This window comes from Peromyscus maniculatus, chromosome 6 (genome assembly GCF_049852395.1).
Source record: "Peromyscus maniculatus bairdii isolate BWxNUB_F1_BW_parent chromosome 6, HU_Pman_BW_mat_3.1, whole genome shotgun sequence".
NCBI classification, from domain to species: Eukaryota; Metazoa; Chordata; class Mammalia; order Rodentia; family Cricetidae; genus Peromyscus; species Peromyscus maniculatus.
The window spans coordinates 1,588,215-1,608,775 of record NC_134857.1 but is presented as its reverse complement, the minus strand read 5'-3'; the positions used below and the strand labels follow the sequence as shown (position 1 = coordinate 1,608,775).

General features: G+C 42.7%; 1 protein-coding gene across 7 annotated transcripts in view; it reads left to right on the top strand.

Annotated features, from left to right (window-relative positions):
• Positions 1-20,241, top strand: part of Afg2a (AAA ATPase AFG2A) — a 177,482-nt gene extending 157,241 nt beyond the window's left edge. For all 7 annotated transcript variants that reach the window (XR_013051977.1, XM_016010045.3, XM_076573823.1 and 4 more), the window contains one exon: positions 19,880-20,241. Coding sequence is in view for 3 of the 7 variants with exons in the window: in XM_016010045.3 (XP_015865531.1) it covers positions 19,880-20,056 (177 nt within the window). In the remaining 4 variants the exon portion in view is untranslated. The remainder of the gene's footprint in view (positions 1-19,879) is intronic.
• Positions 20,242-20,561: the final 320 nt, after the last annotated feature.

Here is a 20,561-nt window from a genome sequence, read left to right as displayed (position 1 = left end):
GTTTATTTGGCCACATCGCTTTTTGGCCTATAATGAAATAGGAAATCATGGCAGAAACGTGGCAAAACCAAGCTCCTTTACCTCGTGACCATGAGGCAAAAGAGAGGAAGAGGCAGGCCATTACTCTTTCTGTTATGGACACACCTTCGTTGATTTTATGATCTCCTCCTAGACCCCACCTCTTAACCATGCTACTGCCTCTTAGTGCCTTCCTGCAAACTACACCACTAACACTGGAGCCCTGTCTGATACTTGGCATCCACATAGAATACCCTTGCATCTTTATTTATTCTTTTGTGACATCTCGATACTCACCAAGGCTGCAGAGTTTCTAAAAAATAAAGCATAGTCACTTTCTTTTGCCTTGGTTATAGTTCTGATGATTGATTATATAACAAGTTTGGATAATTGCTGGCTTGGGCAAGGTTCAGATCACTTATTTAAAGGAATTTGTGATTTGTTAAGCCCTGGTGTATCCTATTACCCAGTTCTCTAGCCCAAAGCTTTAGATACTGATTTAATCTGGAAATGGTAATTAGACTCCCAGTAAATAGCCCGTGTTCAAGAGGCTGTCTGGTAATGAGAGGATGTCATTAGAATGTAGACCCGTTTGTTTGAGCAGAGTTCAGGCAGCACTGATATGAAGCAGTGGTCAAAGTCAGGTTTACTGATGATCTTAATTTTTAGTAAGAAGAATCCTAAAGCAAGTGACTTATCTAATGGGTAGGAATAAAAACACCTTTCATGCACTACTGCACGGCTAATCAGGCTAGCTCTGGGGGGCGGGGCTAGTTGCTGTTGTTGTTTTGTGTTATACTGATATCTGCCTCACATCCAAGTGTGCTGGAAACTATTTGTGTTTTAGTTGAACTGTGTTCATCTTTCTGTGTAGTATTTTTGTTCAGGTGAACCTTTGGATAGTTATTTCTTTCTTTAACCCCCTCCAGTTTCCATTCTTACCTGTTAGGTGTCTCAGTTAAATGTGAACAAATTAACCGCACTCTGTACAGTTTTCTGCTTCTTCCCTAGAGTTTGTGCTCATTAATTTGCAAAGAAACCAGATATTGAGACTGGCAGAAGAGGTTGCAGACACTGTTTGCACACCATCCTTATAGCTTTCCCTTTAGCGTGTTCTGTTTGTTTGAACCTTTCTTTTTAAGTTTTCTGTCCTGTGTTTTGCCTACTTGTATGTCTGTGAACCACATGTGTACCTGGGTGCCCATAGAGGCCAGAATCCCTGGTAGCTGGTGTTCTAGACAGTTGTGAGAGCCACCATGTTGGTTCTGGGACCGTAGCCCATGTCCTGTGGAAGAGCAGCCAGAGCTGAGTCATCTCTCCAGCCCCCCTAAGCATGTACCACTTTGATCTCTTTGGGGTCACAAAATGAGTAAGAAAGACAGTTATGAGTGGTTAATACAAGAGGACATACAATGCTGAATCATACCGTCTCACTAGACAGTGCATTTCTGTGCTAGTCTTTTGTCTGGTAGAGGAAGTGTGGACAGTGACATTTCATGCACTGCATTCCAATCCTCTCCCCGCTGTTTACAAGCTGTAATACATTTAATTTGGTGAGTTAGTTATTGCGGACACTGTAAAATTGCAATAATAATACTTTCACAGGTTTTAAAGATTATAAATAATATTTAGGATACTTGATACAAAATAGCTGTTATTTATTATTCTCATTATTGAGAAATACTACTATTTTCATTTAATAAAGTTAGATTCTCACATATATAAACGTTTCCTATTCCTGCTATAACAAATTACACAAAATAGCTCCTTAGACAATACATGTGTTTTGATACTGTAATTCTGGAAGTTCAGGGTGCCACTGAACTAAATGCAATATATCTGCAAGCCTGTGCTACTTCCTCTAGGTTATAGAACAGTCTATTTTGGGTTTTTTGTTTGTTTGTTTTTGTTTTTTTGCTGTTATCTTGAGCGTTGTCTCCCACCCCCACCCCCACCCCCACCCCCACCCCCCGCATTTGCTTGGCTGGCATTGTTCTTACATCTCTCCCATTCAGAGGCCCTTTCTAATTATAGAAATCTGTCCAGATAAACTGAGCTAATCCTTCTGTCAGATCAGATGATGACCGACTTTACTTCCACCTATAACTGTGACCGCCTTGTCTTAGACCATAACACAGTCAGAACTCAGAGACTAGTAAGGCCTTTAGACGGCCAGGCTTATCAGCAAGGAGAAAGGAATGCCATGAGGTGGTGTTTAGGCAGGGCTCAGACAATTAGGTTGTGAAGAGAGCAGTTCTGTGGGCCAGTCACTTAACTGCTGGGCTTATTCCTCAGACCTGCTCTAAAGCTCATTAAGACTCTTAAGACTGTATCTAGATGCCCTTTGATTCAACACTGACAAAGCAGAAACAACACTGAAAACAGAGCAACCACAAAGATGTCCTTTAGCAGGTGAACAGACACGCAACCTGTGATACACACAAACTGTTCACTGTCATTATACATTATAAGTAAGGAAGTTATTATGCCAGGAAAATACACAGAAGACCCTCATGAGCAGGCCATACTGTATGATTCCAAATATATGGCATTCTGGAAAAGATAAAAGTAAAAGAGTGAAAAGGTTAGAGGAAGGAAAGGGTGAGAAGCCAGAGAAAAAGTGTTTTTCAGGACACTGTTACAGTTTGAATGTGAAATACCCCTAGCCCCAAGCTCAGATGTACCCAGGCATTTGAGCCAATCAGTGAGAGATGATTGGGTTGTGATTTTAATCTATGGGCGGGATTGTAGTCTGATGACATGGGAAGAAAGGGATAGGGAGTGGAGCCTGGTTGGAAGAAGGAGATCACCTGAGGTTGTGTTGTTCCTAGCCCGTTCCTATAGGTCTCTCTGCTTCTTGGCTACCATGAGGTTTGTAGGCTCCAGTCAGGTGCCCTTAGCACCGGGATATTCTGCCTCACCATTGACTGAACTTTTCAAAACTAGGCAACTAAACAAATAATTCCTTCTTGAAATGATTTCTCTTAGGTGTTTTGCAAAGGGCCAGAAAGTATGACTAATAGAAACAATGAAGCTAATGCTGTGTAGTAGAGTGCACTGTGAACCCTGATGTAAGCCATGGGCCTGGGGGACAGTCAATATAGCCTCAGATAGAATCAGCAGACTAATTGGGCAGGATAGGTGATGAAGATTGCTGTGTGTACAGGACAGAGGAGATATGAGCATTCTGTATTTAATGATTAAACTGTGGAGTTGAAACTACCCTAAAAAGCACTTTTTCTTTAATGTAAGGGGTGAGTGTGAGTTAAAGATGTCTCTCTGAGCCTGTCCTCATCTCCACTGCCAGTTTCCCAGTCTTCTCGTTCAGCTTTATCTCTTCAGTGTAGTTGATTAAGCCAGGCCCTATTGGAGAAATTATTTTGGCCACTCCACGTAGTTAAAAGGATATTTATTTAATGGCGTAACTCACAAATTAAGTAATGGGTAGGTCGCAGGGTCTGGGGAAGGTGTAACGCAGTCCAGAGGTGTTCTCCGGAGCTCTGCACAGTCAATCTGCACCGGTCAGCGTCCCGACACCAAGAGAGCGCCCAGAGAGAGCGCTGACCCATCCAGCTCTCGGGTCCCCCGGCGTCTCCCCTCGCCCCGCCTCGTAGGCGTGACAGTTGCCAGAGTCTCAATGGGGGTTGTAACTTCCAGAACCAAGCTGGAATGGCTACCCACTACAAGGCCCTTTGGGTTTCTTAGTGCCACAAAGCAGATAGATGACTGCAGAGTTGATTCTAATGGAAAGAATCCTATCTTTCTGTAATTGCTATCTCATAACTGAGAACTGCATTCCTGAGGAAGAACTTGCTATCATTTTAATGTATAATCTACTTCTTCTGGAATGCAAGTATACTCCACCCATGGAGGACCACTACGCCGTGAGTGATTGGCTATAAAAACAGCCGAGGAAAGTCAATCTTCATTGTTATCCTTCAGATGGGCCTTCAAAACAGGGCTTTAAGGCTGGTCTTTTAAGAAGAGCTGGAGTAGCTGAGGACAGTTTCTTATGGAAGGCAGCGTCATTTGTTTAGGAGCTAACAATTACTAGGATTATTTCAAAATAAATGAGTGGAAGGTCAGAACAGAAAGGACTGGGGAAGGAAGAGAGGAAAGAAAGGGAAGAAAGAATGACACCATGTTTTCTGTGTCACCATTTTGAGGCACCTAGTGGAGTGCTTTACAGGATTTTCTACTTGGACAGAGTAAGAAAAACAGTGTTTTTCTTTGGGGTTTTTTAAATCAGAGACAATGTACAACAATTATTTGCTTCCTAAGAACTATAATCACATAGGTGTGTCACAGTCTTATGTTTGCTTGGTTTCTGAAGCCAAGTCAAAGGTTTTACCACCCTGAAATCGGCACAGCATGGGCTCAAGAAGATCTTTCTGGGCACCAGCTTTTTGGTTTCTGTAGAGTGAGACACTGTATTACTTACTCTTACCCAGCACTGGGCTACAAAGGATGCTGGAGCAATGTGAGATTCTGCTCAAGGGAGGAGCAGTTTAAGTCAGTCTTGGTCCCTGAATGATGCCGTGGTGTTAATGGTTAGTAGTTGACATCATAATCTTTCATCCATACACTTTGATGTTTATGTTAGTGAGTAGAGATGCTAGAGAGGAACTCATATCTTTCAAATAATTCATTCCTCCTGTTACTGCCATCTTTTTATTCAGCTAATTTTAGAAGAATTTTTCTTATGCAGAATCCCAAATGAAGATCAAGCGAGCTTCATAGGAAGATTTACTACATCCTGGGGAGATAACTACAGTATGAGGAACAAATATGGCCCAAAGCCTGTTTTTGTAAAGCCCAAAAGCTAGAAACACATTTACATTTTTAAGTAAGTGGAGAAAAGTCAACAGATGATTGTGTGACACGTTGTCATGGTTAGGGTTCCTATTGCTGCAATCAAACACCATGACCAAAAAGCAAGTTGGGGAGGAAAGGGTTTCTTTGGCTTACACTTAACACATTGCTATTCATTACCAAAGGAAGTCAGGACAGGAACTCAAGCAGGGCTGGATCCTGGAGGCAGGAGCTGATGCAGAGGCTGTGGAGGGTGCTGCTTATTGACTTGCTCCACATGGCTTGCTCCACATGGCTTGCTCAGCCTGCTTTCTTAAAGAACCTAGGACCACCGGTCTGGGGATGGCACCACCCACAATGGGCTGGGCCCTTCCCCATTGATCACTGAGAAAATGCCTTATAGCTCGATCTCATGGAGGCATTTCCTCAACTGAGGCTCCTTCCTCTCTGATGACTCTAGTTTGTGTCAAGGTGACACACAAAACTAGCCAGTACACATGTTAAAAAATATGTGAAGTTCAAATTTCAGTGTCATCAAGTTTCTTGGGAACACATCACACTTGGTCTTTGCATCCTTACCCTTCAGCAGTGACACTCGCAGGGGCAGGTTTAAGGGCCTACAGGAGAAGCTGGTTTCTTCCCTAAGCCAGATCTGCCCCATGTAAAAGTCACAGAATCATTTTGCCATCCACTAATCTAATGCTTTTCACCATTCTCTACCCTCACCTACACACTGGATCTTCCTTCTTCCCTCCCTTGGGCTTCACATGTGCACACACATGGACACAGCTCATTCTTTTTACATTGTTTACAATTACAGTGAAATCCTTTGTGAGTCTGCAGTAAGTGCTCAGGGGAGTCGCTTTCTGCCTCCCTCTCTGTGGCTTTCCTTCCCTCTATCTTTATGGAGAATTTCTAAGGTGGCTCCTTTTCCCCAGTACGTTTTTGTTTTCAAGGTGGGAGTTAGATCCGGATGCAGTCTTTCACTTCCATGGAAAGTTCTGTGTTAGTATGTGGTCTCATTTTTAACCTACTTGCACATGCCCCAGTTATCTGAGATCGCTTTCACATGGGCTGAGGTTAAGCTTTATTTCTTTTGGCTTATCCCTCCCTCAGCAGACACTTCCTCTTTGCCTTGAAAGGACAAAACGATGTTCAGCTGTCTGGGCCTGGGCCCAGTATTTGATTTATACATTATTTAATTTCCTCCTGAAAATTGGAAGCAGGACTCTCAGGAATGGAAGTGAGTAGTTTTCGTTTGTTTAAGAACACTTTTAGATTTAATATAATCAGTAGTCGATGTCATCATGATTGGGGGCGACTTAAGGTGAAACAAATACAAGTTAATACAAAGGAAAAGTACACGACAGTAGAGAAGAGCTGAGGTTTCTGAATCACTGCTGCTGGGTTGTCTGTGCCACACATGGGGTGTGCTCACTTGGTGCCCTCTGGCCTGGGTTAAGTTGCAGTTCCAGAGCATTTCCTCAGAACCACTACTGACTGCCTGTACCTCCACAACTGCACATGCCAGTGTGTATGTGAATACTAAGATGATTGGAAATTTTTATATTAGTGATTCATACTAGAAATAACATTTTGTGCTTCATAGGGTTTGGGGGTAGTATAGTCCTCTTGACATGTTCCTCTGAGGTTACAGCCTACCTCCTCTTCGATACCTAAGCTCGTAAGGATCTGGTGCACCTGCTTCCTGCCCCTCCTTGCTGGGACTATTTGCTCACACCTCCCTCCCCATACTGCTGATCTGATCTCACTGTAGCTCTGTCCTCCTGGTAATCAGCCCTAACTAGCCTTAGTTTCCCTGTTGTTCTCACCCCATCTGCCAGATAACCCTTCTGAAAACCTTCAGGCTTCCTGTTCCTTTGTTTCCTCTTTTCATACAGACCTCATTCCCTAGTGTGGAGATGAGCGTAAGTGTTCCCAAGGGCGTTTCTTGGATCTCTTTTCCCCCGGGTGTGCTCAGACTTTTGACATTGTGTCACAGAGCTGTCATCTACAAAGGTCCCACTTGAGAGCTGCTCAGTCACTTTGCAACAGAAGAACGATGGAGGCTGGGGAGATGGGTCAGTCAGTAAAGTACTTGCTGTGCAAATATGAGGAGCTCAGTTCAGTTCCTGGACCCATATAAAACTAGGTACAGTGGTGGTCCATGTCCTAACCAGCACTGGGGAGGCAGCGACAAGTGGAGAAGATTGGCCAGCCAGGCTAGCTAATTGGTGAGCTCCAGGTTCATTGAAAGATCCTATCTCAAAAGATAAGATGGAGAACCATTGAGGAAGACAACCATTGAAGAAGACACATGCATTATGCACATACTTACACAAGCATGCATACACCACACACACAAAATGGAAATATTTTAAAGCTTACAAGTTTGTATTGAGCCCCATTCATAGCAGTCTTTGGCTGTATGTGACCCATCACCCACAGATTGAACACACCAGGGTGGCAGCTCATCTTTTCTGAGTGCCAGCGCCTTAGAAGCTTAGAGGGCTGCAGGCAAGCATAGTTTGGAAACTACTTGAGTCCTAACAGGCTGCTTCTGACTCCCTTGAAAGTGGTCTATGCTCTACTACTTCTGTGTCTTCCCACAGACCAGCTTCTCAGGGAGTGAACACTACCTGCACATCATCATGGTCCTTTAAAACTCAGGCCCTAAAGAGCTCCTTGAATGTTGTTCAGCTCCCAGCACATGCTCTCTACTCTTCTACATCAAGGTGGTCTAATGGACTAGATAGAGAACAGTTACTATAGTTGGACATATGTGCATCTAAGTCTTAGCTTTTGTGTGATTTGGGGCCATCTGTTTAAATACATTAAAATCTGGTTTGTTGATTTTCATTTATTAGTTTTGTTTATATCTGGAGGAGATGTTTTCTGCATGATGGATTGTTTGGAAGCTTAAATGAAGGCCCAGGGCCCTTGAGGCTCCTCAGCCCTATACACTGAATGGTGGTGCTATTAGTGGTCCTAACTGTCATCATTACTGTTCTCCCTTGCCAGTATTCCATGTTTCTCATGTCAGCTCATCCTTGCACATTCTAAAAAAGCATTGGTGGCTTATTTTCCTATCTGCATTCCACAGATGTTGAGGTTTTCCTTCTAATCCATTTCCCTGTGTGTAACACAGTGACTTTTCCCAAATTTTTTCATAAGTGAGTTCAGGTGAGTAGAGTAACTTTTCTTCTCCCCTAAGGGAAATGCTGTCAACACAGTGTTCGTAGAATTCAGAGATGCAAAGTTTACAATTGTATCTTCAAAAGTCATTTTTCTCTTACGTTAATACACTGAGGCTTAAAACAAATCAGCTTTTTAATTTACTGCTCTGTAGTTATTGAAACTAAAGGGCTTGTATATTTATATCTGGTCTGAATAATTTTGTTTTCCTTTGGAGACAGACTTATTGTGTAGCTCCAGCTGTCCTGGAACTGCTCTATAGACCAGGCCATCCTCAAACTCAGATATCCACCTGCCTCTGCATCCCTAGTGTTTGGATTAAAGTATGTACCACCATGCCCAACTAGTAATTCTTTCTTTAATAATAACTTCTTCAGTACCTGTTTGATGGCTCAGCCGGTAAAGGCACCTGCTCCCAAGCCTGAGAATCTAAAGTTAATTCCTGGGACCCACATGGTTAAAGGAGAAAAGTAGTTCCAGTGAGTCGTCCTCTGACCTCCACTATTGTGAGTCTGTTCCCCATTCTAATACACACACACACACACACACACACACACACACACACGCGCGCGCGCGCGCTCTCAAATACGTACAATTTTTTAAAGAACTACTCTGTAGTTGATTTATAAATGCTATCAGAAGTAAAATATTTGAGAAGATATATCCAAGCATTAAGCTACTTTTTAGTTGTTTTTTTCTACTTTATAAGGTCAGCCAACAGCAAAGTTTTGCACTTAAAATACCAGCAGTTTTTCCATCTACATATTTTTTCTTAAATAAATATTCCTTTTTCTCTTTAGCATATTTCTGAAACACAACTTTTCTGCTTTTGAGAAGTAACACATGGCCAGCTAGCTTATCATCCTAAAAACTACGTCTGTAGATTAGGCTCTGCTGTTAGTTTGAAGGGTCATAGAGTGAAGGTGTGGCTCTGTTCCTCGCCATCTGAATCTCTGTCTTACAACAAAGCCATGCTTGGATTTAGCTTACAGACCAGACAGAAGTTCAGAGCCTTAGCAAACAACACATATTCACATGGAGTACCTTCTTAAAAGTACCTGCTGAAGGACCACCCTGATCAGTGCTCAGAAAGGCTACTCAGCAAAGTGGTGGGCCAGGATGTGGGCCCTACTCAGGGCTCACACTGAATCCACACTGGAACACTTTGAGAAGTTATGTATACTTTCTGTGGAGTATAAAATGGTGTCAAAGTTGAGATCTTTAACATTCATTTAGTCTAATCCTAATCGCTAAGAATTTTTATTTGGTTTCTATGTTTAATGCAACCCAATTTTGTAGAACTCTTGCCAACCACAAGCATCAAATAACTAGTCACAGGCAGCTCTTCTTATTTATTATTATTATTAACCTAAATTAGCACAGTGTTGTACAGTTCAATGGTGCTGAAGGCTGTGGGTAGTTTTTTTAGTTTTTGCCAAATCTCTCTTTTTAAACTACTTTTATTTTACTTTTGTGTGTCTGGGTGTTTTCCCTGTCTGTGCACCACATGCCTACTTATGTTGTTCATATCTGTGGTACGTAAGTATGTAATCATCTGGGAATTAGAATATACACCTGCGCATTACCATGTACAAAATGATAAGTTAATGTGGTCACCACAGTGATTCTAATAACCTCTAAATAAGACCATTCTGAGCTTCCGATTGTTGCTTTCTAAGCCCATGGTTGCTGCTCCAGAACTTCTGAGATAAGGCTGAGCTGACCTGAGACAAGCCTCATTATTAGCACGGCTCCTGCAGCAGAGCATCTGCAGGCATGGTGAGCCCCAGAAGACTGACTAAACTCTAGTAGCCATGCTAGGAGAAAGGCCAAGTCAGTGCCACATTACATGAAACTCCTTGGAGAAATGTAGAGATAAGCCATGCCTAGAGCAAGCAAAGGCATGAAGCCTTGGAAAGCTGGTAACAGTAAGAGGAAAATGAAAGAGCAGAGGCAAGTGGTGAGAATATGATTTTTGAAATTTACCTTTTCCAAAATTTTGGATGAAGAGTGGTTAAAAAAAAAAAGATGCAGGTTGGGAAGGCCTCTGTGACAACCACCACCACCACCACCAAAATAACAGCCTAGACAGGAAGCCAATGAAGAGTAGCTCTTCACAGTTGATAGCTTCTGGTGGAGGTGTGGGAGGAAAAGGACTCAGTTCTGTTGAAGGGGCAGGCCACTAAGAATTTGACCCTGCTCCAGCAAGTATACAGGCAGCACAAAGTGAACTTCCATTTTTTTTTTTTAATTTTAATTTTTTATATCTTTTGAGAGAGTCACAAGGAGGGCAGACATGGAAGGACTGTGACGGGATTGTGATAGGGTGCACGATGTGAAACTCCAAGAGAATCAGTAAAAATATTATGTGGAGGGGTGCAGGTTGCAGGGTGATGATGACATAAACCTTTAATCCCAGCACTCAGGAGGCGGATCTCCATGAATTATTGGCCAGCCTGGTCTACAGAGCTAGTTCCAGGCCAGCCAGTGTTACACAGAGAAACCCTGTCTTGGGGAAGGGGAGCATTGTATAGTCATATTCATGTTCAGCAAAAGGAAACATTTGACTAGGTTTGGCTCTTTGTCCTGTCTTACTGTCTTAGCACTTTGTCATATCAGTAAGTCTTAAGATAAAAGGGAAAGAAAGGACTGGAAACAGCTCACATACCTTTTTATTAAAGGTATTATTAAACAACTGGGTTTAATAAACTATGCAACTGTGAAGGGAATGAGAAACAGTTCTACATATAATGTGAAGTGGGCTCTTAGATACATTTGTTCTCTAAGGCGGAGGAAAATGTAGATAGTGTACTATCATTTACCTAAGGTGTCAGGACTAGGAAAGCTTCCCTTTAGAGACCATGGCCAAAAACTAGGCATGGTGCCATACACTTGTAATGCCAGCACTTGGGCAGTGGAGGTGGAATCTATACAATGTAAGAAAAGAAGTAACTCCCAAAAGTCCTCTACATGTTTGTACAAAACACACATAAATAAATGTGAAAAAAAAAGGAAGGCATGAGAAAATGCATAGGCCATGAATCAGTCCCTTTAACACAGTGATAAGAGAAAGATGTGAGCTATGATAACTGAATTCAGTAGATGGGAGCTATACTCATTCAATGCAGTACCTGTAAGTATTTTAATCCCAACTCAAACATTTGTTGCTATTTGGCAAAATTTTAGCACCCACGGATTATTGATAATCTTAAGGACTTTTTACAGATTTTAACGTGGAAAAGTATTGTTTTAATTATTTTAAAGGTGTATACTAAAGTATTTAGTAATTAGATAGTCTGATTCTGGATTTTTTTTTTTAATCAAATGTGTTCCTAGGGATTAGGAGAATGAAAATCAGTCGTATGTCAATGTAAAAGCAAATGAACTCATGCTGTGTTCTCTTTCTTTCTCTCTCTTTCTCCTCCTCCCAGCCCCAGTGGGTGTGGATGTGTGTAAGTTTTCCATAGTTAAATCTAGGTTTCCATAGAGTGTATGATTATTCTCTCCCTAAATGGTCATTGGTAACTTAAGTCTCCTCCATCTCCCCTTTCACCTCTTCTTTAGAGAAAGTGGGTAATGTAGGTGGAGTTTTTCTGTGTCCTGGCAGTTGTTCCCAAATAACTACAAGAGACTTAATATTAAGTATAAATGCTCAGCCAATAGCTTAGGCTTCTCTCTAGCCCGCTCTTACAACTTAAATTAACCTATTTTCTATTAATCTATGTGCTGCCCCGAGGCTTGTTTACCTCATCTATGAACTTTTCATGTTGCTTCTTCGGTGTTTGGTTCCCAATGCCCCAGACTCCGCCCTCCTTCCCAGCATTCTTTCTGCCTCGAAAATCCTGCCTAGCTATGGGCCAATCAGCTTTTATTAACAATGGGAGCAACACATTTTCACAATGTACAGAAGGATTATTCCACAGCAGGGTCAGCTTCTAGAATGGATATAGCTGTTGTGAAAGACATTTGCTATCATTTTCCATGTAGTCAGAGGTCTTTATCTTGGGATGCTGTCCACTTCATCCTTCTTTTTTAATCCCTGTCATCCTTCTTTTTTAATCCCTGTCAACATGCATTTCCGATTAAATATATAATCTTAATTAACTTTAGAGACTGTCTCCGTATAAAATTTTCATAAACTTCCAAATTGAAGAGCCTCACATTAGAACTTTGGAATCTGTCTATTCTGTGTGGTATATGTTTCCTTTCTATGCAGACATCTCTGGTTGCCTAAAAGAGGTTAAGAACTACTACACTGTTTTATAATAACCACATACATAGGAAGGAAATGTCAGGGCACCACACAAAGTACACAGAGCAGTGGACGAGGGTCGCTCGTGATGATGGCATGCATCTACAGACCTCTCCCCATGAAGACAAACAACTTGAAAGAATGCCTGGTGGCATTCTGGGCTCTGTTTCCAGTTGGCCCTCTGAAGCCTACCTCCCCCATACTTAGTTTCTAATACACCCAGTCTGTCCTAAAAATTCCTTCTTTAATTTAGGTTACATTTCTGCCCCTGGCTGTTGAGTCCTAGTAAACCACAGATATAACAGCCAATTGCATATATTTGGAGAAATAAAAGAAATTGAAGCAGAAACTAGAGTAGCTGCCTTAGGGGCATGTGCAGGTGCAGTGTGAGGTCACTCCTGAGTACCTTTTGAGTACAACTTTCCTGTTTGTATTTGCGGTGCACCTCTTCTTCTCCGTGTCCTCTAGTGTCTCTCCCTGGTGCCTAGATTCACCTCCCCTCCTTCTCTCTGTGCCTGGAAGTCCTGCCTAACCTCTTCCTGCCTAGCTGTTGGCCATTCAGCTCTTTATTAAACCAATCCAGTGTACAAAAAGATTATTCCACAACATTGAATAGCAATAGAAAAGGACACCTGGTATCAGCCTCAGCCTCCATGGGCACATGCATGTGCACACACCCACATGAACACATAATACATCATTCACTCATATACAAAAAGAAGTTCCAATACAGATTTTAAGCACAAGGGTTAAGAGAAAGCGAGGCACTCTGAAAGAAAATAAGGCACACCCCAGAGCATGGGTATTGGTTTCTCTAAGATGAGTCTCACTTCAATGTCTTTATAATAGTTATATATAGGATTTGGGGTAATTTTTGGTTGGTTTTGAAGTTGATATCTTCAAAGGGTTGCTGAAGAATTAAATGAGATCATAAAGTGGTCCCTGTGGTGTACCTGACAGGATTACAGGTGACAAAGCAAAAGTCTAGGTCATGAGGAAGGAAACGTCAGAGCTCTTCACTGTAAGCCAGGTTCACAGTCTTGCTGGAGATTCCCAAGAGTGTCTAGGAGAGGAGTAAAGCCATACTTGAAGGTCATGCAGGCTTAGGCCTTAAGTATGCTTCACTAATATCTTAAGTGAAATGGCTACTATATGAAAGCAGTATTTTTTCTCAATGTCAGCAACCTTCACAGCAAATGTTAAATTCTCTTTTCTCAGCTGGAGAGAGGCTCCAAGCAGACTCAAGGGTAATAGGCTCCTTTTCCTTCATGTCCCCATAATTCTCCCTGACTTTCTTGTGTGACTCAGTGAGACTTAAGGAGGTTTGAAATGTGGTTATTATAAAACAGTGTAGTAGTTCTTAACCTCTTTTAGGTCATGACATCTTTTTATTCTGTGATGAGAGCTTTGAACACACTGGAGTCTGGACAAGTAGCAATGTTTATTGCTAGTGGGTGTTTTCACAGGCTTCAGCTATATGCTAAGGCTCATATAGATATCCATGGACCCTAGAAGACTTTAGTATATGGTCAACAGTAGTACACAAAGCTGGTGAGATGCCACTTGAAATATTGATAAATGTATTTTAGAAAGATAATTGTTTTTATTATTTGAACTTTTTGTTTTTCGAGACAGGGTTTCTCTGTGTAGCTTTGGAGCCTGTCCTGGAACTCACTCTGTAGCCCAGGCTGGCCTTGAACTCAGAGATCCCGCCTGCCTCTGCCTCCCGAGTGCTGGGATTAAAGGCATGTGCCACCACCGCATGGTTATTATTTGAATTTTAAACAGCATGGTGTCAGCTTCTATACAAATGTCTTGTAAAACATTATAAGCATTACCAGTCAGAGGAAAAACAAAGTCCAAAAGCAAAGCTGTATGGAATATATCCTGGATATTTGAGGATATCTTACCTGATGAAAACTGTGTACCTTCATGTAATTTAAATGTATTTCTATCCTGGGAGAGCATCCTTTCTTTCAGAAAACTACACTGTCAATAGAGTGATACATATGAAGTAAGTATGAGGTAGTGGTATTGCCTTCTCCCTCTAACGGGTGCTGGTGCTATACTTTATTTACTTGTCCCGGGACCTAGCTATAGCTCCCCCTTAGCTGACTCTATATGAGTTATCCAGCTTCTCTCCTCCTCCTGCTTAACAAAAATAGCCATAAATACCATACCATGCTAAAAAAGGATTTCAGGGTAGGGCAGCATGTCCCTCTAACTAAAACACTTGGGATGCTGAAAAAAAAAAATCACCATGAAGTTGAGGCCAGCCTGGGCTACATAGCAAACCTGTCTTGATTGAGTGTAATGAGTGATGTCCAGTCAGTAGCTGATCATCAGGCCAGCCCACAGGCAAGAGAATGACTGGCAATAAAGATGGGAGCATGTGGTGCACATTAAAACTACCTCAACAGCAGCCCCTGCCATGCATACTTCCAGAATAGTGGCACAGAGGACCAGGCACCCCAGATATATAAGGGAGGCCTGGAGCTACATAAAGAGACCCTGTCTCAAAAACTTTGGTGCCTGTTTCAGGGCTCTCAGCCAGCAAGGTCTCATAAATGACACAGCATCATAGGGTGGTGGTTGTGCCCAGGATGATGGTGCTTTTTTCCTCTAGGTAATGAGTTATCTTGGGAACAACTAAAAAGGCAAAAATTAGCTCATGTGTGTCTTCAGAGAAAATGAACTTCAGCAGGAGGTCTAACATGCTAACCTAGTGTGTCTGGGAAGTAGAACAGGGCTGAGTCTGCAAGGACTTCACAGAACAGTAGGGAATAGCCATTTAGCACAGATAACTAAACCTTGACAGTTGTGATAGTTGGGACAGTGCAAGCAACAGGCAGTTAGTTAGCCTCTGAAACCAGAGGTATGTGTGGGCCATGAAACACCTGCCACTGAAACCCTAGTCCTACACTGCAGGACGACTAGAGGAGCGGCCCTGTGCACATCTGTGCCTTGCCATGAGCTTGGGGTTTTACTGCTGTGTTCCCTGGAGCCTGCTACCTTGTAAGCAGTCAGATTCCTTGAGTGACCAGAGAATTGGCCTCCTGCCAACTGGTCCATCTTAGCACTGCACTGGAGTGGTTCCTGACCTGTTCATTTCTGTGATGGTTTTCTTTGCAAAACCAAAAATACCCCCTTTTTATCTTATGATGGTTCCATTGAAGATAGTAATAGTTAAAATTCCATAGGAACAAATAATATTCCACATCTTTCCAGCCCAGAACTTCTACAGGATAGTTGATCTGTGTGTAAATTTCTTTTGTGTTTTCTTTTGTCTTGAGATAGGGGCTCTCCACTGTAGCCCAGGCTGGCCTCAGACTGTCTTTCTGCCTCAGCCTTTCCCAAGTGCCCAGATCATGTGTAAATTTGAAAAAAAAAAAAACAATTGTAGGCATTTCTTTGTGCAAAATTATTTAACCACATCCCAAAGACCTCAGAGTAACTTAGCAAAATTAAGCCACCAATTGTTTTCCCCATCTCTATCATCAAGTGTGAATGTGTGTTTACAGAAATTTTTGTTTTATTTTGAGCGGAGTGCTATGCATGGCATTCTAGAGTATATGAATTTAAGCCCAGATGGAGTAACTATGGTGAAGATTGTTTTGCAAGGGAATTCAGCCTACAAACATAGTTAGGTAATAAAAGCTCTAAACTTCAGTTCTTGCCTCACCACTTAGAAGTTTTTCAGTGAAGAAACATTTTAAGGATAAGTGCTGTGAGCGACCCCTAATTAATTAATTCCATTCTGCAACACAGTGTAGCTCTCTGAGCTGCTGGTGGTGGTGCCGGTTTGCCTCTGTTAGGGTCCTACTTCATCTGTCCCTACTCAGCCTGCTGCGCTGCCCCAGACCCACCTTTCAAGCTGTCTTTCAGCTGCGGTTCAGCAGCTCAATGGCCCTCCCTCCCATCCACAGGAGCATAATCTCCCAGGTAGCCTCCTTGAAGCACCTCCAGAGCATGCTGTTCACAAACAGCAAGACACCGCTCTCACTAGGTTCCTAATCCCTCCAACACACAGGGGAAGGAGGTCACAGGGCTGTGAAAGGGAAAAGAAAAAAGAAGGGGGTGGGCGGGCCAGGACAGCACAATGTCCACGCTGGTGCTGCCCCACAATCGGCGCCAGCTGCAGCCCAATTAAGCTCAACAGGTCACAGGTGTTCCAAACAGAAGACTCTTTTAACAAAACTCCTTTCTGAGAATACCTAAGAATTTTTAAAGCACCGAGGCCCGTTTCTTTTGGTGGATTTTTTAAAAAGCTATTTACTACACTTGATATACAAAGAAGCTGAGATTAGGCCTCACTGGATGGTGTGATTTCTTCCTGCCAAACAGCAGGAGTAGCACAGACAGCTTCTGTGCCATTGTGGGTTCAGTGTGCAGCTGCAAGGAAAGGAAGAGGTCTGTCTCAGTGCAGTCTGCAGCCTGAGTGGGTAGCTCACCAGCTCCAGCAAGGAGCAACAGTATGTCTGTGCCTTTGCGCCCTGAAATCACCATCTCTCGGGTGCACAGGAAGTTGAACTACAATGTTTTAAGGCATCCTGGAGAGTACTGTTAAGCAGGGTATGAATTCAGCTATCAAGAAATACTTTTTCGAAGGAGAAGGGTGGTGGTTGAGATGTAGCTCAATTGGTACAGTGCTTGCCCTGCATGAAGGAAGCCAGGGTTTGACCTCCAGCACTGCTGGACATGATGGGGTTTGCCTGTGATCCCAGCACAGGGGAGGTGGAGGCCAGAGAATCAGCATCATCCTCAGCTACCTGCAGGTTCAAAGTCAGCTAGGATACATAAGAACCTGGTGGGTGGAGGATCGTTTGGATGGCCTGAAGCTGTATATCTTGGTGGTAGAGCACGTGAAACACAGGTACTCCATTCCACCACCAAAATATAAGTTCGTTAGTTTGTTTTTTTAAAGGAACTGGAGAGGTAGCTGAGTGGTTAAGAGCACTTGCTGCCATGTTTGGTTCCCAGCACCCACAAAGATCCAGAACTCCAGTTCCAAGAGATTCAACTCCTTCTTCTGATCTCTCAGGCACGAGGCACACACTTGGTGCATATACATACTTGCAGGCAAAACACTCTTAAGTATAAAATAAACCTTAAAAAAAAAAAAAAAAGTAGCCGGGCATGGTGACGCATACCTTTAATTAATCCTAGCGCTGGAGAGGCAGAGGCAGGTGGATCTGTGTGAGTTCACTCCAGCCTGGTCTACAGAGTGAGTTCCAGGCCAACCAGGGTGCTATTACACAGAGAAACCCTGTCTTGGGGGGGGGGGACTGGGGGGGGGTGCATCTAAAGTCACCTAGTCCTCTTCTGGCCCATTTAAACCTGGCTCTGTTATCTCTACACCTACCTATTCTCTGTCCAGTCTAAGGTCTGCAGGGTGGCTCACCTATTGATTGTGTCATTTTGAGGATAGCAGTGCTCTCTGAGCTAGTTTACCAGAAAAGTTAGCTAAAACTTAATGCTTATAGTCAGGAAGCAGCTCCTGCTCTCCCCCCACGCATCGCACGCGCGCAGGCACGCACGCACATGCGCTTCCAGCCACTTGTTTGCATGCTTCCCAGTTGTCACTGTCACTGTGCTGGTCTGGTAGCAGAAAGCAGATTCACCCAGCCATGCCTGGAAATGGAAGCAACTACTTAAGTTACTGTTTCTGATGCTAAATGCACCAGTTCAGTGTGAAGTTGAAACAAACTGGGGGGGGGGGGGGCCTCTAGCACACAGAAGATAAAGTCCAGGAAACTGCCAAGCATGGTCAAGTTCTCCTTCCTATTGACTACTTCTTACTGGACAGCAATGGCCTTGGCTTATTCTTTAGCATGGTTTTTAAAAGCATTGCTGTCTGCTCAGAAGCCCTGTTGGTTCTGATTTTTGCTGCTGTCCTGCTTCTATTTTGCTATGCTGAGACACCCGTTCAAACCCTGCTTCTCTGGTGGATTGAGGGAAGAACCATAGGCTATGTGTAAGAGGTTTTGTGTTGTTTTCCACGGTGCAAGTCCAACTTTGTTCTTCATGGCGTTCAGAATTGCACACAATTGCCTCTTCTGCCCTTTGGCATAGAGGTGAAATAACTCGATTTCCCCGTTCAGTTGTCAGCAGCCTTCTTATCCTGGGATGCTGCTTCCTCATGCTACTGCCAAGCACACACAGAAAATGCAGCTCATACTCACTCTCTGAGCCTCTGTCTACACTGCTCACTACTTTCCTCGCTTAAAAAGACTCGCTATTGGGTGAACCTGGTGATTTGTAGATGTTTTTAGTAACAGACACTTCCTTTTAGGTGTCCATCTCAGATTCATTCTTTTACATGGTGTTCCTGTTGGTCTTGTGTTTTTGTTAGGAAACTGGTCAGCAGATATATTTTAACTGCTGAATGAATGAAAAGAAAATTTGAGATGTATAGACACCAAATAAAGTGTATGATAGCCACTGAAGTAAAAATATCTTAGTCTGGATCTGACAGTGAGATCTTGGCACAATCCAATAGTTTTTGTCTCATTTTCTTATTCCCACAAACATGTTTTCAGCCTCACAGCAAGGCACATATGAAAGTTTAGGTTTTGATTATTTAGTCAAAACTGAATATTACACACTTATGTTTATAGCCTATTGGCAAAAGAGGCTCTCCCCCACACCCCCACCACCCCGTTCTGACAGCTTGCTGATAACTCCTTTAAAATAGGTAGCCTGCACTGTCGGGGCAGGGGTGGAGGGGGTGCTAAAGAAATTCAGGCTGGCTTCGAAAATCATCTTTGCTAAAGAAGTTAAACTCAAGTGACCAAGGATTTTGTTTCTGAGCAGGTTAATCTAGTATTCCCAACTGTCTGTGAGTCAAATTGACCCATTTATCTACACATCTTCTCAGTAGAGTTCTCCTGTGGCCTCATGGGAAAGGGGGAAAAGTGAAATGAATCCCTGTTGCTGAAACAATCCTAGACTTGTCTGCTTTGGGGCATGATGGGTGGTGCATGTGTGCTTTGTAGAAATGGTCAGGTGATCAGTCCAGACCTCAAACACAAGCTCATCTCATGGGGCTTTCTTTTTATAGACTTAATTATGTAAGCTACCAGACCAAAAAAAACAAACTTTAAGTTGAGTAACTCCCACAGGGATATGCTCATGATGCAGAATCACACCACGTGTCAGAAGCTACACCCAGTATAAAGTCTCACCAACATGGCTGCCTGAATGTGACCTGAACAAGGACAACACCTATAGACATGCTGACATGGAAGGCCCACAAGGAGCTAAATAATGCTCAGAGCACACCAGTTGGTCATCCAGTTCCAAATGGTCAGCCCTGAAAACATACGTACAAATAAGACTATACAGACTGAGCAAGTTGTACATACATATTTAGAGCCACACACACACACTAATAACAAAGAAAGAATAGAATCTGTGAACTTGAAAGAGGGTGGTGGAATACATGGGAGGTCTCAGAGAGAGGAAAGGGAGGGGGAAAGATGTAATTATCTCAAAAATAAAAGACTTTTTTAAATGTCACACCACAGATAAATATGTTGAAAATAGTTTGTCAACAAAGGAGTGCTGACTGCTTTCTCCGTCCTTTTCCTTGTTCAATTTCAGATCATAGCTCTCTGCAAGGAGGCTGCTCTTCTGGCCCTGGAAGAAGACATTAAAGCTGACCGCATTATGAAGAGGCATTTCACTCAAGCCTTGAGCATTGTGACACCTAGAATCCCAGAGTCACTGATGCGTTTTTATGAAGATTACCAAGAGAAGAGTGGGCTACACACAGCCTAAGAAATACATACTTATATGCATATATTTTGTAGAGAAAAGTTTTGTTTGCAAATTTTGTCTTGAGAGTGTTTACAGTTTCTTAATAGGTAAATGTTTGAAATATCCTCCCTGGAGTTGAAGAGCCTCACCTCAATGTTTTTGAATCATTCAAGTACAATAAACATATCTCTGGGCATGAGTTCAAACCAGTTTTACATTTTGATTTTCAACAACATGCATTCATCCCTTGTATTATTTCTTTACTGCAGAATTCACCAGGTCTTTGCTTATAGATAGGATTTTATGATGCCTAGGTTAGCCTCCAACTCCGTATAGCTGGAGGTGAACTTCATCTTCTGAATCTGTTGTCTCTACTTCCCAAATGCTGGCATCACAGCTATATTTTGCAGTACTGTTTATATAGTGCTGGACCTTGAACCCAGGGCCCAGCACATGCTAGGCAAATACCCTACCAGCCAAGCCATGTTTCCCTCCCAAATCTGCACTCTGAAATGCCAGCCAGGTT